The sequence below is a fragment of the Heloderma suspectum genome, chromosome 2, assembly GCF_057233095.1.
Source record: "Heloderma suspectum isolate Gila_16-S chromosome 2, 16-S_ref, whole genome shotgun sequence".
Lineage (NCBI taxonomy): Eukaryota > Metazoa > Chordata > Lepidosauria > Squamata > Helodermatidae > Heloderma > Heloderma suspectum.
The window spans coordinates 141,291,958-141,309,007 of NC_139459.1; the positions used below are offsets into that span (position 1 = coordinate 141,291,958).

At 47.6% G+C, this 17,050-nt stretch overlaps 1 protein-coding gene across 1 annotated transcript; it reads left to right on the top strand.

Moving 5' to 3' along the window:
- The first annotated feature begins 459 nt into the window (after nt 1-459).
- ARL9 (ARF like GTPase 9) lies at nt 460-16,619 on the top strand. The gene is made up of 4 exons (XM_084835086.1): nt 460-739; nt 6,815-6,983; nt 9,539-9,714; nt 13,684-16,619. The coding sequence occupies exons 1-4, from the start codon at nt 548-550 to the stop codon at nt 13,861-13,863; spliced, it is 717 nt and encodes a 238-aa protein (XP_084691212.1). The 5' UTR covers nt 460-547; the 3' UTR covers nt 13,864-16,619.
- Nucleotides 16,620-17,050: the final 431 nt, after the last annotated feature.

Below are 17,050 nucleotides of genomic sequence, written 5' to 3' on the forward strand. Positions count from 1 at the left end.
TTCCAATGCTGGAGCCTTGGAGTGCTGTGCGCTCGCTCGGGCTCGGGAAGCAGCCACCCTTCTGGGAGTCCATTTCATCGAGGCAGCTCTTTAATCCCATCGCAAGGGCGTTCTTTGCCGAAGCCAGAAAAGCGAAGGAGCGAGCAGCCGCACAGAACCGGGCTGCCGGCGCACGCCGCTTGCGCGGCGCCGAAGAGCGGCTGCCAGTGAAGTCGGCGGGGCGGGGCCTCATCCTACCCGCGTTTACTCCGAGCTAAGGCCCGCAGTCCTTAGCGGGGGCTACTCCTACGAAAGCGGGCCGAGGACCGCGCGAAGGCACTGAGGCGGCAGTCAGTGGGCCTCCGCGGCGCGCACGGCGAGGGTCGGGCTCCCCGGCACTCTTGCGCCGGGCGGAAGGGTGGAGAGGGGCGGAGCAGAGGGAAGGGCCGGGCGCGCGCGCGCAGCCGGCCGCCGCGGGGCGCCTTTGCCGGGGCGATGCCTCCAGCCGCGCCGGGCCGGCGGCGCGCGTTGCTGCGGGCGCGCCCTGAGCTCCTTCCTCCCCCGGGCCATGGCGGGCCGCCTGCGGCAGATCGCGCTCGTGGGCACCGCCGTGGCCGTCACTGGTGGGGTCGCCTACGCTGTTTGGAAGAACTATTTTTCGCCCCCGGTCCCTCTGGGGCCCGAGCAGCGGCGGCGGCCGCCCTTGCTCAGCGCGCAAGGAGGAGCCGTCTTAGGCTGCACAGGGCCGCCGCAGGGTCAGGTAAGGGGCGGCGGCTTGGCCGAGACCGCAACAATCCCACGCAGCCCGGTAACGGCGGGAGTTGATCCCTTCGGATCTGGGGCCCGGTCCCCACAAACGGCACATGAGGCGATATCCCTGCCTCTGGTTGCACCACTTTCAGACTGCAGGCGAGGACTCGCGTGATCGGATGCTTCTCCATCTCCCGGGGGGGGGGGGGGAGGGTTGTCCTGTACATAGAAAGCTAGCATACGAGGGAGAAACGGCGCCTGTTTCGTCTAATCTTCCGCTAGACATGTTATTTTTCTACGTATTCCATCACACGAGCTGCCACGTGCAGCCTGAAGTGTTACGCACCGAACAGAATTTTGCCATCTTGCGTTTGTGGGAACTATCTCTCAACTAGGATTCATTTTCAAGTAAATATGGATAGGGTGGATGGACCACTCTAAACAAAATGCAGTCTTAGAATGTATACATCCCCGTTTCCTTCCCTTTCTGGTTGGTGGTTATATTTTTATTTTATTGTCTGTAAAACATTTGTTGCTGTAATCTCTTCTCCCAAAATGGGGAGGGGAAGGTCAGGTCATGGTTTTGAAAGATTGTAATTTTGTTCAGGGGGGGTGGGGGACATCCTAGAGACCAGATCAACCCAGTGTATGTTTTCTGGGAAGTGTGGCAAAAGTTTCAGAAATTTGATAGCTCTCAGTCTAAAATTTGGTGCTGTGATTGAATCCATGGGAGTAACCCTTGAATTCACCAGAATTTACTGCTGAACTGTAACTGTAAGCATACTTTCTTGCAACTACTGCCAAGAAAAAAACAATCCTCATTTTTCTGCATGAAAGCTACTTCATATTTTACAAAATTATTACATGGTTACGCAAATCCCTGTGGAGATTGCCATGGTTCATTCTGTATATCAGGGGTCCCCAACCTTTTTTGACCTGTGGGCACATTTGGGAATTTGAGCAATTGCCGTGGGCGCCACCACAAAATGCTTCCCATGGAGGATGTGGCTAGTAACATACTGGCTCCCTTGGGGGCCTGGCTATTCAGAAGAGAGCTGGAGAGTGAGGGGAGAGAAATGGGCTGGGAGGGGGAAATAGCAAGGTTAAAGGGGAGAGCAAGGCTAGAGGCTGGGGAGGGGAGAAACAGTGCGATAAAGAGGTGGGGAGAGAAATAGTGAAGCTAGAGACTGGGAGGGAGGGGGAAGTGGCAAGGCTAGAGGGGGAGAGAAAGAGCAAGGCTAGAGGGGGAGAGAAAGAGCAAGGCTAGAGGGGGAGAGAAAGCAAGGAAAGGGGTTGCGGGGAGAAAAATGGTGAGGCTAGAGACTGGGAGTGGGGAGAGAGACAGAGTGTGTGCAAAGGGGAAAGGTCTGCGTGGGCAGAAGATTGACTGGAGCAAGAAATCACACTTTGCTTCTCTGCCTCCCTGCCAAACAGCTGATCTTCAGAAATAGGAAGGACTACACCTGGTACCTTAGCATTTTTCAAGGCTTTTATCTCTTTAAAAAAAAAACTTTTTTTGAAGGGGCAGGGAGTGAAGAGCTTCATGGGTGCCATTGGAGGTCCCTGCAGGCAACGTGTTGGAAACCCCTGCTGTAAACTGTTCTGGTGCGGTTTCCTATATGTAGCGCCAAAAGAGTAGCTGTGCAAGCACCCTGTAGTATGAAGTGAAGTGAGGCTATAAAGTGGGAACACAAAACAAACCCTGTTTTATGCATTAAACAGGCACTTGCCTTTGGCTCATAACAGTCACTTGAAACAACCAGGAATGGAAGCTTTTGTTAACCGATAGAATTGGTTATTATCAGGCCGGAATTGGTTGTTATCTGGCCATCAAGGTTACAAAAATGACTAACAAAGATATATACAAGATATCTTTGATACATACCTGCAATACCTGCAAAAAACACTGCAGTGTATCACCACCTCTAACAGGTGTGCCAGCCAAGCTGCCTGTTCCGTCGCCAGAATATTATCCTGAAACAAAGAATTCCATTTCCACCTCAGGTTCTGCTTATTCAGTGGGCACTTTACATTGTATAACTGCGGAGCATCTTGGGTTGGGTATTTTGTGTGAGTACCCTCCTTTTTGGCACAAAAAATACTTCTGCAAAACTCTGTTGCCCTGAGCATCTTGATACCTCCCCCTTGTTTCCCAGTAGCCCCATTTTGGCTACAGAGCTGGTGGCACTCACCACTTGCGTTTGCTACTAGAGTGAGCAGGCTGGTGGGCTAGTAAAAATACCTTTTAGCTAGTCCTTTTTGTGGCCTTACTTACAAGGCTGTTATAAACCCAACATTGGGCATATACACATGAAGGAAAACCCAGCCAGCGTTATAATACCTGCCTTAAGATTTTCCATACTCTCTTGATCCTTTTTAGTTATCTTCTGGTACTGAGATGCAAGTCTTGCACTCTATAGACTTCAAGGACACTTTGAGGCCAGGGCAGGATTAGACTAAAACCAGTAAGATGGAATCCTATTAATGCCAGAGTGGAAAGAGATTAGAATAGAAAGCCCCCTGGGGGTGGCTCTTCCACCTTTGTTTTACCTTGGCACCATTACATGAATCAATTCAGGGTGTTCTGAATGCAGAGTTGCCTTTGTGGTGAGTCATTTTCAGCAGTTTGCCCCTGTGCAGCTTGCCTGCTCATTCCCTATTCTTCCTTTGGCACCTAATGTTCTTACCACTGGATGAAAGAGCTGACCTAATGACACGAACTTCCGGAAGATTAAACTTAGTTTAGTAATTGAGTCACCAGGGGATTACCTAGTTAAGAGGTGCTGTCTCTCGTCTTAGAATGAAACCTCAAATCCTTCTGTGCCACCTAATTGCCCTTTCGGATATGTTTTTTTTAAAACTGTCTTTTACCAGTTTTCGCCCTTTCAAAGGCTTCCTCTTTTCATTCTGTAAAAATCTGACCATTTCTCTTGATCTCTTGGTTATGAAAGCAAAACTTCCTTTTCACCGGTCTTAGTTGAAGAAAGCAAAGTGCCTAATGAGGTTTCATGTCCTGTTGTTATTGACAGTTAAAGGGCTGGAAGACATTCTGCCACCTAATGTGAAAAAATGAATTCCTTCTCCAAGTTAACCTCCCTTTCTGCCACACGCCCCTCACCTGTGTTGCTGCCACCTTTGGCAGCAGCAGAAGAGTGGAAATGGTTGCTCGACTAGAGCAAGTGTCATTGTGGACAAGTTGGTGTCACCCTAGGAAACCAACACACATCGCAGATGTCCATCTAGAAGGAGCTCCATGCGCGCACACGTGCACCCCTTGGTGCCACAATACAGGACAACACAGCTTGGGCAAGATGTCAAAGTGGCTCCTTATGTGAAGAGTGAATCTCTGACGTATAGGTGTGTATTTACAGCAATGTGACCTGTTCTCGTGCTTAAGAAGGCATGAAAAAATTTGCAGCTGTTCACATGCAGTAGAAGAAAGGCCTGCGTACAGTGAAAATCATGATTTTGGGGGAGTGCGACAGTGACACACCTCAGCGTTTCTTCCACCTGTACGTGTGGTGTAGTGACTGCAAGAAGATGTGTGGGGCTGCATCCCTGGACTACTTCTTGCCTCTCGAAATCAGCAAATGTTAGATGTTACACTGAAATGTGGCAGTTTGCCACAGCTGGGAAGGTCTTAGCCAGAAACCCTCTGGTGGAGAGGCCTACAAGTGGCAAGTGATGGAGGTGTGGTGCATGACACCCAAGGGGAGAGAGCTTTTTCAGTAGTGGAAGGCTGGAATTCCACCTGTGGATCCCACAAGCCTGAAGTTTGTCTATAGCTCCTGTAGTTAACAAGGGAGGAAAGCATAGGAATCTTTCCCCTTCATTGGTCACAACATGCCATGGGGGTAAATTAATGAAGCAGGGGCACAATTGCTTCCATTGCTTGTCAGTCACCCAAGCACCTTTGCGCGTCCAGTCTACATATTTTTAGAAAAATATGTATCAACGTGAACTTGTTAATGTTTGCCCATGTTGAATGTATTGTTAGAGGAGGGTCTGTGCACTTTCTTTGACATGGAATTCCTGGTGCAAGGTTCTTTTTGTGGTTGATTTGAGGATTGGTTAACTGAAATCCATTGTTTTAGTGATGACATTTCCTTGTGCCTGATTTAAATGTGACATAGTGCACGTCAGAAAAACAATCCCCGCCCCACACACAATTCTACAGGGGTCTACATGGCTCTGGAATCATGGCCTTATTCCAGAAATCTAGGAATATTAGTTGTATTAGGCTATAGTGGCAGAGAGCCAAACATAATCAAAACCTGAATAAAAAACTGGATCAGATGCTTATTTTTTCTTGGTCATGTTTCAATTTTTTCTTCTCAGAGAGGGGAACTAGAAGCCAATGAGAAATAAGAGTCTTACTGCTTTAACTTGCATTAACAGTGTTTTATTAAAGTTACCCCTTGCCACTGAATTTTAACCTATGACCCCTGCGCTGGATCCAGAGTTTCTTTATCCTGAAGACTTCACGTAGCATTGATCTCTCCTCTCTCTTTCTCTCTTTCTACAGTTACATGCAGTGAAGGCTGATAGCTCTGATGTCACTGGGGTGGTGAATCCACTCTGGGTTTCAGTTAGAACTCTTAAGGAGTTACGGATGGCTCCTTTAGAGTTCTGACTGAAACCCGGAGTGAATTCAGCCTCCACTGATTATATGGGCAGAAGTATACCCCAAGGGAAGGAACTGGGATGCGCTGAGTTTCTCAGATGCAGCCTGTGCAACAGCTGGTAGGCAAAAGCACTGCCAAAAAACGTGGTCTCATCTGTTGCAGTTTCCCTTGGTAATACATCTCTGGGGTTTGGTTTCGTTAGAGCGTAAGGCAGCTTCTTGTTTCATAAGCACTGATGAATAGGTGTTTTATTTTAAATCCAAACTGTGTCATACAGTGGACTGAGAGGAATTGGTCAATACCCACTATGTGAAAGGAGCTAGCCTGGCTGACCATTCCTGATTGTTTGTTTGTTTGTTTGTTTGGAGAATTGACGATTGTCCTGGAGGAAAAATGGTTTGGGATGGCAAAAAGTTTTTGAATAGGTTAAACTGAGATAGTGACAGGTCTGTCTTCAGGAAAAGCACCTGCCTGTATGCGGCAGAGAATTCTCCATGTTTTAGGGCAGCGGTCCCCAACCTTTTTGGCACCAGGGACCAATTTTTCCACCGACCGGGGGTGGGTGGGACCAGGCTGCAGCAGGGGTGTGGTAACCCCCCTTACCTTGGTTCTGTGGGGGGGGCCATCTGCCCCCCCCCCGAATCCTCGCCAGCTCCGCTCCGCGGCAAGTCCGCAGAGCTGCCAGCCGGCGCAGACACCATTTGTGTCCCATCTGCGCAGACACCATTTGCGTCCCAGTGGCCAGAAGTCCGCCACCAGCCGGAGTCGGCCAGCAGCTCCGCAGACTCGCCATGGAGTGGAGCTGGCTGGGATTTGGGGGGGGTGGATTGCCTCCCCCCCCCAGACCCAAGGTAAAGGGGGTTCCCACACCCCTGCTGCGGCCTGATTTCTAACAGGCCACGGACCAGTACCGGTCTGCGGCCCGGGGGTTGGGGACCCCTGTTCTAGGGTACACACCCCATTGACACAGGACACTGGCAAGGCAGGCTGGGCCTCACTCTCAGCCTGCGACAACCAGATGTGGTTCTAGATCGGGGGTGGGTAACTTTGGGAGGCCTCCCAGACCCCCCACAGGGTGAACCAGCCCCCCACTCCTGCTGTGCCAAAGAATTTAAAATTAAAATGGTGTCCGGAGCAGCTACGGACTGCCCAAAGGATCAAAATTAGCTTGTTTTCAAGCTGCGGCCCCTGAGAGTTTCTCTGAAATGGAATTTGACCCCTGGGCTGTAAAGGTTTGTCATCCCTGCTATAGTGCCAAGAGCAAGGGAGACCTTCCACCGCTCTACTTCTACAGATGCAATGCCTTGACTCATAAGGTGATAATGACATTACTTTGTTAATGTTTTGTTGCTGCTAACCATAAGAAATGCTTCACATAGGTTTGTTTTTCTGGCGTGACTTTTTCTGGCACTGAAAACCTTCCGTCTTCATTGGTGGCTGTTCTGCCTTATCCCTTATAGGATAAACCACCCAGCAAGCAGATCTTGGTTCTGGGCTTGGATGGGGCCGGAAAAACCAGTATTCTCCACTCACTAGCAACTAACCAAGTAAAGCGCAGCACACCTCCCACGGAAGGCTTCAATGCACTGTGTGTCAGCACAGAGGAAACCAAGATGGAGTTCCTAGAAAGTAAGCATAGGTTTCTAATGAAAAACATTGAAAAAAATCTTCAATTTTAAGTTTTGCTTAAAGAGGCATTAGGAATCTCCCCCCCCCCCCGACCCCACCACCCTCTGTTAACAAGATATGTGCAGCCATAGTACAATCCTTGAGGTAGCACTTAGACCAGGAGTGGGCCACATGCAGCCTGCCAAGGCCATATGTGCTCATACACACACACAAACACCCCCCCCCCAGGTGGCAGCTTCTGGAGAGCCCCCCGACCCTTCCCCAACTTCGCGTGAGTCATGATGATATGATAGCGCTCTTCAAGAACTTGAAAGGCTGTCACAGAGAGGAAGGCCGGGATCTCTTCTCGATCATCCCAGAGTGCAGGACACGGAATAATGGGCTCAAGTTCCAGGAAGCCAGATTCCGGCTGAACATCAGGGAAAACTTCCTGACTGTTAGAGCAATACGACAATGGAACCAATTCCCTAGGGAGGTGGTGGGCTCTCCCACACTGGAGGCGTTCAAGATGAGGCTGGACAGCCATCTGTCAGGGATGCTCTGATTTGGATGAATGGCATTGAAATGTCATTAACAAAGCAATTTGTGTAGTAATCTTAGACCTGTGTCACTCTCCAGCTCATAAGTTGACTATTATTAGACTATTCCACTATGATAGGCAAAATTCATATCTACCCATCTAGTGCAAAGGGTCAGACATCCTTCCATTGCCATCAGAGCTGGTTAGGGTAGTGAAACGAAGGTTCCATTTTAATTTGGCAGCTTGCAAAACCCGTCTTCTTTGTGTTGATTGTTTAAAATGTTTTAGATATATGTGTGTCTCTGTGTGTGCTATCTGTTTATAAGTTTGTATGTAAATGGTTTTGATAATGTATTTTTAAGGTTTTAATGGTTATATACTGCCCAGAGACCTTTGGCTATTGGGCAGTGTAGAAATGTAATGAATGAATGAATTTTAAGAAAAAGCCAGAGAAAGCAAATGTGTTTTAGGGCGCAATCCTATGGCCGCTAGACAGTGGCTAGACGGCCATAGGATTTTTCATTTTCTGGGAACCAGGCTCGGAGCCAGCACTCCCATGCTTGCTCCCCTGCCACCTAGGCGGTGTGGTTCGTCCCTGGCTCCATGCTTGGAAGAGCAGCACGGAGCAGGGGGAAAGGGGGCGTTCCCAGGGGAGGGGAGGGGAAGGCAGAAGCACCGTTACAACACTTCCTTTGTGTCGTCTGGCCTCCCCACTCTGAGGCCGTCCGGCTGGACAGCTGAAATTGGCAGACTAGCCACAAATGCAGGGCAGCTGGAGTGCGGAGGGGAAGATCCCCGCTGCGCTCTGCCAGCCCTGCATTGGATAGTAAGTCGCCTCCAAGTTTGGAGGCGGATGACTATCTCCATAGGATTGTGCCCTTAAGGGCTCTTCTAAAGGCCTGTAATGACTGTACTTAAAAATATCCCCATTGTTTTGGCCCAGTGGGGAAGAGCCATACTTCAGTTGTATAGCTCATGCTTTACATGAAGACCCTCCCAGGTTCAAAATCTGACACCTCCAGTTAAGATTTAACTACAACCAGAATGATCTCAGGAGTGGATAGACCTTGTCTCAGTTATCCATGAACTCATAACATTGTATTGATCTGGGGCCCTGATTCTGCCAAGGCCCAGTCAAATTAGATTATTTTAAATCACCAAGATGAAACAAGCCACTTGTGCAACAGGATGACAGTGTATTGATGGAAAATAGATTTAGAATATATATGAAAAGAAAGCTCGCACCTCTCTTCAATTGAGAAAGCAGTTCTCTGCCACACTGTTTTTACGCTGGGACCCCTCAACAGAGTACAAGAAGTCATTTTTCTAGGACCTGCAAAAGTCAAGCTGGTAGTGCACACGTTGCCCCTTGCAGCGAGACCAAAGGGCAAAGCCTGTGGATTGGATCTTACACACTTTTCTGCTAGATGCCCACTTCTAGCTCAGGAGCCCGCAGGCAACACCTGTCTCCTCTCAAGAGCTAACAGGCCAGCACACATGCGCTCAGGAGAAGGGAGCTTCTGCCCCCCACAAAGGGGCTCGAAGCATCGCAGGCTGGGAAATCAGTCACCCCTTCTCTGAGACCAGGGCCTCAACATTCTAGCTCCTGGGAGGGGGAAGCCTCCCAGCTCTTCTGGGTGAGAACCAGGGCACGACACTCTTATCTCTTGTATTTCATGAGATAATTGGGCAAGGCTTAGCAATGTACAATTGTTGACATATGGAGCTGTACTTGCTCCGAACCAGTTAAGGCCTGGTGTAAAAGGCTTGCTTACTTAACCATAAAGCTGCTGGCTAAGTCAAACTGCACAGGTCTCAAGCGGCATATAGGACTGCTGTGAAGTCCACTTTTTTGCTCAGTAACCAACTCACTACACTCATGACTAAGATCTTTCCAAGGAACCCCACAGTTCCTAGGAAATTGGTTTGGAAATTGGCTCCAGGCCTCCTGCAGAGAAGAGATTTTGACAACGAATGAGGGCCTTATGTCTACAATTTTGCTGATTCCTTATCTTCCTGTGCTATTGACTTGCAGTTGGGGGCAGTGAGCATTTACGGGACTACTGGAAGATGTACTTGCCACGAGTCCTGCTACTAATCTATGTCGTGGATTCAGCAGATCATGTACGTTTGCCTGTTGCAAAGAAGCTTCTCCATCAGCTGGTCCAGAGTTGGCCCACCTTGCCTATTATGATTCTAGCCAATAAGCAGGTAAATGTGAACTCTAGAATTTGGGGCAGCATTCGTAGTGGGTAGGCTTTTACAATGAGAGAGTGAGTCCTTGTGGAACATATCTGGATTCCTAAAGGCAATTTCTACGCTGATCTTTTGTAGGTTGTACCCCTCCATTGGAGGTAATAACTATCAGGAGTTCATTTTGGTATCTTAACTTTCGAGCAGTCTTGAGAAGGAAGAAACTCTGTATTGCATCTCTGACCAGGCTGACAAAGCAGCCCCCTGACTTATCTGCTTTGTGTGGAGTCCCCGTCACTGCACAGAACAAAAGAAAGTACCCAAGGAAGGCATATATTGTTTCACAACCAGACATGTGGAAGAGGTGCTGGTACTGTGGCAGCCTTGTTCTGTATATCTTCTTCAGCAAGATATACAGAAGAATGTCCTTCTTTCCCCCATCCCCTTTATTTTGTGGTTGATTATGCTCCTTGCTTTGTTCACTATGACAGGATTGTGGGGGTGGGGCAAGGCAGAAAGGAAGGAATGCACTCAGAATGCAGAGACCCTGGAATGGGGACATATCTGGCAACCTTCTGTCAAGGAGGCCTTAAAATAACATGGCACATACCCACCCATAACTCATATAGATACATACATACATGTTATTTATTATTACATATTATTATTATTTCTGTTCTGCTTTTTTTAGTCTTGCAAGGAACTCAGGGCAACTTACACAGTCCTCCTCTCTGTTTTATCCTCACAGCAACCCTGTGTCAGGAGCGCCCTAGCAGCCTCTTTCAGTAGACTCCAATAGCCAACTCAAGACACAGATGAAAGGATTATTTTCAAGGCTTTAATCCTTTTACAACTTAATGAGTCTTTCAGATGCTAATCACCAGCTACTAAGCAAGGAACAGCAGAGTAGCCTATGCTCCGAGTAGGCAGTTGATCCCCGTTTGAAGGAGAGTCACTTGAAGACCCTGAACTTAGGGCTAGGGAGAGATCCTCCCTCTTTCCCTTGGGTCCACGGGAGGCGGCCATTGCTTGTGCGTCAAATGGGCGCCACGCCTCCTTTCCGCGCCCTCCATCGCTCGTCGCTGTCTGCGTTGAGTGTCTAGCAAGCCCCGTTCCCGTACTTTCTCACTGCTAGGATCACTATCTATCTCAGGAATGCCGGCAGGAGGAATCTCTGCCAGCTGCTGTGCCTGTGAGGGATGAGCTGGCTCCTCTCCCACGGATTGCTGATCCTCTTCAGAATCAGAACTGCTCTGGGGTTCTATCGGCTCAGTTTCCACCCTGACACCCTGTGAAGTAGGTTAGGCTGAGAATCAATGAGTGGCCCAAAGTCACCCAGTGAACTTCATGGCCAAGTGGGGACTAGAACCTGGATCTCCTGAGTCCCAGTCCAACACACGAACCACTATTCCACTCTCTCTCTCTTAGGCGAACAGAACCCTACAGTAGGGGTGTCGACTCAAATGCATTGGAAGGCCACATTCCCCGACCAGGGGGAAGACCCATAATTTTTCACTGGAAGAAAAAGGTCAATGCCACCTGCATTGCAGGTAGCTTGCAGTAGCAGTCATGTGTGCTACTGAAGGCATCACCTTTCAAGCCAGTATTATTTGTTGTTGTTACTGTTATTTACCCTGCCTTTCCTCTAAGAAATTTGGGGTTGCATACATGGGGTTGTACCATTCATAACAGTCCCATGAGGTTGGTTAGGCCTAGAATTATTGGCCCAGGTTTACTAGTCCGCTTCATGACTGACCAGAGTTTGAAGCCAGATCTTCCCAATCCAAGTCCAGCATTCTCGCCACTGTACCACATTATCCCTGATAAGGAATCCCAGGCCTTAAGTGCAACATTCCTGCCTTACAAGATGTACATACAGTGGATATAAACTAAATGCAGATATAAAATAGTGGCTGCAACTGGCTGGTAGAACAAACTAAAATCAGCATTGGTTGACACCCAAACAAAACAAATCCTTTGACCTCATAAGATACAGGCAACTGTGTGGAGTGTGCAGTGATCTTTTGCTGTGATAGCATTTACTGCAATGTTTGCGAGACAACGCCACAGTTGACCCAGCAGCTGCCTGTTACTGAATGTGTGTTCTAGAAAAACCTCGTCCTGGCTTTCTCTTTAGTGGTTGCGATTGCCTCACTAGCTGTACATGCCAACGCGTTCTGAAGTCATCTGAAATGTGACGTGATCCTTTTCTGCTAATGCTGGTCTACGTGGATCCTTGGTCTGTTCTAGCAGGGGAATTGTGGGGAGATTCTGCCATGGGGGAGCCTGCTGAACATGTGTAGGTTCCCCCTGTGTTTTGGATCTCTACACCGTTAGGGCCCCAGATCCATTCTTTGCGTGTACAGCAGGGCGGCCCTGTACAGATATTCTCCCCCTGCCTCCATGTATGGGTGCAGTGGTGCACTTAGGTGATTTTAGATCAGGGGTGCAGAACCTCTTTCAGCCTGAATCCCATTTTGGAGAAGCTTTTGGGGGCCACACCCCAGTGGTCGCTGGGGCCACAGGCAAAAGGGGGCAAGGCCAAAATGCCACAAATAGTAACGTACTGTAGCTTAAAGTGCTTGCTAGGCCTTAGGAGAGGCATTTCAGACTTTCAGAACGGGGAAAACTGTACAAGACCTGGGTCACCACTAAACGATCAGTGGTTGGGAGAAAGAGGAGGGGCCAGGGGAAGGGGACGTGGCCTTCTGGGGAGTCCCAGAGGGCTGGATTGGGACCACAGGAGGGCTGGATTTGGCCCATGGGCCTGAGGTTCTGCACCCCCATTTTAGAATCTGAGCTTAATAGTTGGGTCCCTCCCCACCCCCTCCGCCTTTCGTTCCTTCCTCCGAAACGAGGCAAGCCGTCTGTGCTGCGTTTGAGGGCCTTCCTGCTTCTGAACCCTGAACCTCTGCCTCAAAGTGCTGTTGTGATGGCATTGCTGCATGGGCGGCGGGGGGTGGGGCCAGCCAGAACACAAGGGTAGGGCTGGTGAGCACGGCCCTGCTGCCCCCCTCCACATGATTTATTTTATTTTATTTATAGCATTTATAGCCCACCTTTTTTCCTCTTGCAAGGAACCCAAGGCGGCTTACATTATCCTCCTCTCCATTTTATCCTCACAACAACAACCCTGTGAGGTAGGTGGGGCTGAGAGTGTGTGACTGGCCCTAAGTCACCCAGTGAGCTTCCATGACCGGTGACTAGAACCCGGATCTCCCAGCTACCAGCCCAACACTCTTGCCACTATTCCACACTGGCTCTCTGGTTCTGATCACATGGAGCGAACCAGGCCTATTGTTACATTAACTTGGGGTGGGTGTGGGTGGGTGGCATAGCCTCCGTTGGTACTTTTTCCAGCACTGTTCCTGAAGAGGCGTTCCCTCCCGTGTGCAAAAGAAGAGGGGAAATCTTTTCTGAGGTGGTGCCTGCTGACCATTGGTTTTGTAAATCCTTTAAAAACAAACAAACCGCAGTGTCATCCGTATCAGTCTGGACCACCTTTTTCATTGAGCAAAAACTTTTTAATTGAGGAATGTAACCAATTACACAGTTTAATATTGCAGGCCTGCTTTTTTTAATGAATTCATTGTACATTGTAGCCTGTTACTTCTAAAGCCGATCAGCTGTTTTTGAAAGCCTTTCTCTTAATGTATAGCATTTCCTTGTGAAGCTGTAGGTAGTACGCTTCCCACCTGCTCCTTCTTTTATGGAACCATTCCTTTTATGTTGTTTTAAAATGTAGTGTTCCTTTTGAAGATGAGATGCATCATGAACTGCAAGGTCAACTTTTATACGTTACAAGGGCAGTATAGCTAATAAGGTACTGCTAATGTCCTGACACACATAATACATCATTTTCTTACGGTGTCACAATATGTACCACATTTTGCACCTCTGCCGGGTAGGCTAGGTTGATACTGCTTTGGAAAAACTAGTATGGGTAGATTAGGTTATAATAACATATTTTCCATTTTTCTTGGACAGGATCTTGAAGGTGCATACTGTATCACAGATATCCATGACGCTTTGGCATTATCTGAACTTGGAGACGAGAGAAAGGTGTTCCTGATTGGTACACACGTGGCAAAAGATGGCTTTGAAATATCTTCCAGCTTGAAAGACACACAGGAATTGATTGCACAGCTGGTGTCAGACACTCTGTGATGGGAACTGGAATGAGATACCACACTGAGACATAGAGCGTTCTTGTGTTGCCATCTTGCAGCCATAAATAGTGTTACTTCAAATTCAAATCTTGTGGCAGTGGTTATCCTCAGGTGTGGAATTCCTGTGAAGGTGATTTCAGAGTTGTGGAGACCCTTTTTTTTAATGTGTTACATATATTTGAAAAGCAGTAGTATTTTAAGCATGTGGAAGGAAATGGGGATTATTGGACCCCCCACTCCTGCTGTTTGTGTAGGTAACTGTTGTTGACTTTAATTGAAGCTGTATGATGGTTTATACTGCTTGAGAAGCTGACCCATGGAAAAGCAGTATATAAGCTTACATCGGAGAGTGATTTTGCTAAAAATGTAGCACAAAAATCCAAAGAACCAAGAACTAGTGGTTTGTGTTTCTCAAAAACCTCATGGATATTTTCTCTTAGATTCATTTCTTTAATCAGAATGATTTTTCTTATTCCATCACTCCTTTGATGTATGTTTGCTTATTCCTGCAGCAATTTTCATATTCTTTTTATTTACTAATGTGTAGAGAAGCATTCAGGAGAAGCTCAGTCTTGCAGATAAGTGCTGGGCCTGGTCATATGTTGATTGAAAGTGGAGAGAATTGTACACCCTCCTTTTAAAGAGGATTGAATGTTTCAGGGACAAGAGATTCTGCATTCACGTAACAATGGGATGTCCCACTTCAGTCACTCATTTCTCTACCATGCTAAAGAGACCAGAGGGCGGGGTGGCAAACCTGCAACCTTTTCCTGATCTCTCCTTGGGATAATCCCAGGGAAAAATAATATCTGAACAGGGCCACTGATTGTTTAAGTTTTTCAGTATTGTCCCAGTTTTATTAAATAGCAATACTGGGCAATCTAATCCAAGGGTAGGATATATATGGCTAGGCTTTTTCTATAGGCTACATAGTCAGGCCAGTTAGTCTGGCAGAAGTCTGGGTGAGCAAAAAGTGACTCACAGGCTTTTTGCCGTTACACTGAAATCTTGAAGGGATTACATTCTTACTTCTGAGTTAAGGCTCAGAGGAAGTTTCCTAAGAAGGAAATCCATGTTGTTGCCCAGGCTGTGGCAAGAGGACAGGGAGAGGCATTTCAGCTGGAGGTATGGGGGTGGGATAAGGGCAAGGATAGTGTGGCAAAACTTCCTCTCTTTCTTCCATTGAGAGCTGAAGGGCATGAGAGAGGAGGAAGAACTGCCAGCCAAGCTTGACTTGCTGTTTTATTCTGGGTTGCATTGGATAGGGGAAGTAATGCAATTCATTTACTAATCAACACTCAGCGAAACTTCACACACAGGCAATTCCAGGTTGAGGGGCAGAGACAATTCCTCTTTCTTTCATCATCTCCCCCAAACTGGTTGTCTGCCTTTAGTTTCTTTGACATGTACTAAGCATGAAAGAGAATGCCGGGCACTGGCAATTTTATATAATCTACGTATTGTTGAGAAATGTTCGGCAGAGGCCAGGAGAGTTGGTGTCTTTCCCTTTCTGAAAGTAGTATTTTAAATATTTTTTATTATTATGGCTACAACCTCATCGTTTGCTGTTACTCCAAGTCTGAGTATTCCAGCAGTAGTACCCATGTCCCATAAAACCATCCTTCTCCCTACCAGGTTTTAGAAACATTGGGGCGGGGGGGACTTTCATCTGCCATAGGAAAGGGCCAATTGCCTTGTCCTGGAAGTAAGTGCAGAATCACAAGTACAAATGTGGGGTATAAAGTACCATCATGTGGTAAATGAGCAATGTTAAGAGTTGCCACAGACCATTGTTGAAAAGACATGTGGCCCAGCAACAGTTCCAACTTTTGTTATTCCAAATATAGAGCCAATTCAAATGAGATACTGGGCACACATAGAGTACAACCCTGTGCAGGGTTTCATGTGACCAGCTATCACATTTAAAGGGTTGCTGACTTTGCATGCAGCATTAGCAGGCTGGTACAGGTTTTTTTTCATCCAGACCATGGAGTGCATGCGTACGTAAGGGCCAGCCCATGGGCTAAGGACCCTTTAAACATGATAGTATGCACAAGTATGTGCTTTTGGCCCAACCAGCATCATGTTTACACCTCTTGTTGGGGAACTACACGTGATGAGGCAAATGCAAGTTGCCATCAAACACTTCTAAAGTGGGGTGGGGTGACTGCTGATAGGCAAAAGGAGTGAGGAGCTAAAATACTTCCTGTACCCAGTTTTTCCTTGCCAATTCCCCTAGCTGCTTTCCTCCTAGTTGTTTCAGAGACTGAAAATGAGTCCAGTGCAGACAGCTGGGGGGAGGGGGATAAAGGACGAAGGAAGGATTCGACGCTGCGCTCCCCTGTTCTGCGTCTCCCTTTGAGCTCCCACACCCATCTTACACGTGATTGTTGGTGGCTCTTGCCTTAAGGCCTAGGTCTGCCACCAGTACATCTACATCCATCCTTATAGTAATTCACTTCCCTTGAAGGTCCAAAATAGGGCATCAGATACCTCAAGCAAGTACGCTGTATCAGTAAAACAACATCGACTTCTGACTCTCTCAGGTGGTGTTAGTAACACAGACCAAATTTTATTGACAGGAACAAGATAAGAATAAGTTAAGGCTGTACCTTTTCTTACAGGGGAGGAAACACTGTATACCTTTCAAATTTTTGTAACAGTACAAATGACAAAACGTTTTCTACAAGTGGTTTCTTCCACTTGTATGCTGAAGCAGTTCCTTTCTATAAAACCGGAAGATTTTTAACCTACTTTGCAGTCTGCCCTTGATTTACGTGAGCACAGCCCCTGTGATGACGTGTGGTTTCCCATCAAAACCAGAGAGTGAGGTGCATCCACAAGAGGTGGGGCACCCGAAGCAACTGACTTTTGAAACAAATGATTCTAGTTTTCAAGGTAACAGCATCACAAACAAAAGGTCCTCATAATGCAAGAGACATAACCTCAAACAAACAAAAAAGTGGGGAAGGACAATGTTGCCCATTGAACAGAGGGATGTAGGACTAGTTCTTGGGTGACTGCTGCCATGTTCTGGTGCAGTGTGCTCCTCTAGGCAGGTGTATAAACTTGTGCATGTCCTCAAGATATGCATTCACTAAGGGACTTTCCAACTTCAGCAATAGAATATCCAGCAGGAGGGGGAGGGCAATGACTCTCTCTCTCTCTCTCTCTCTCTCTCTCTC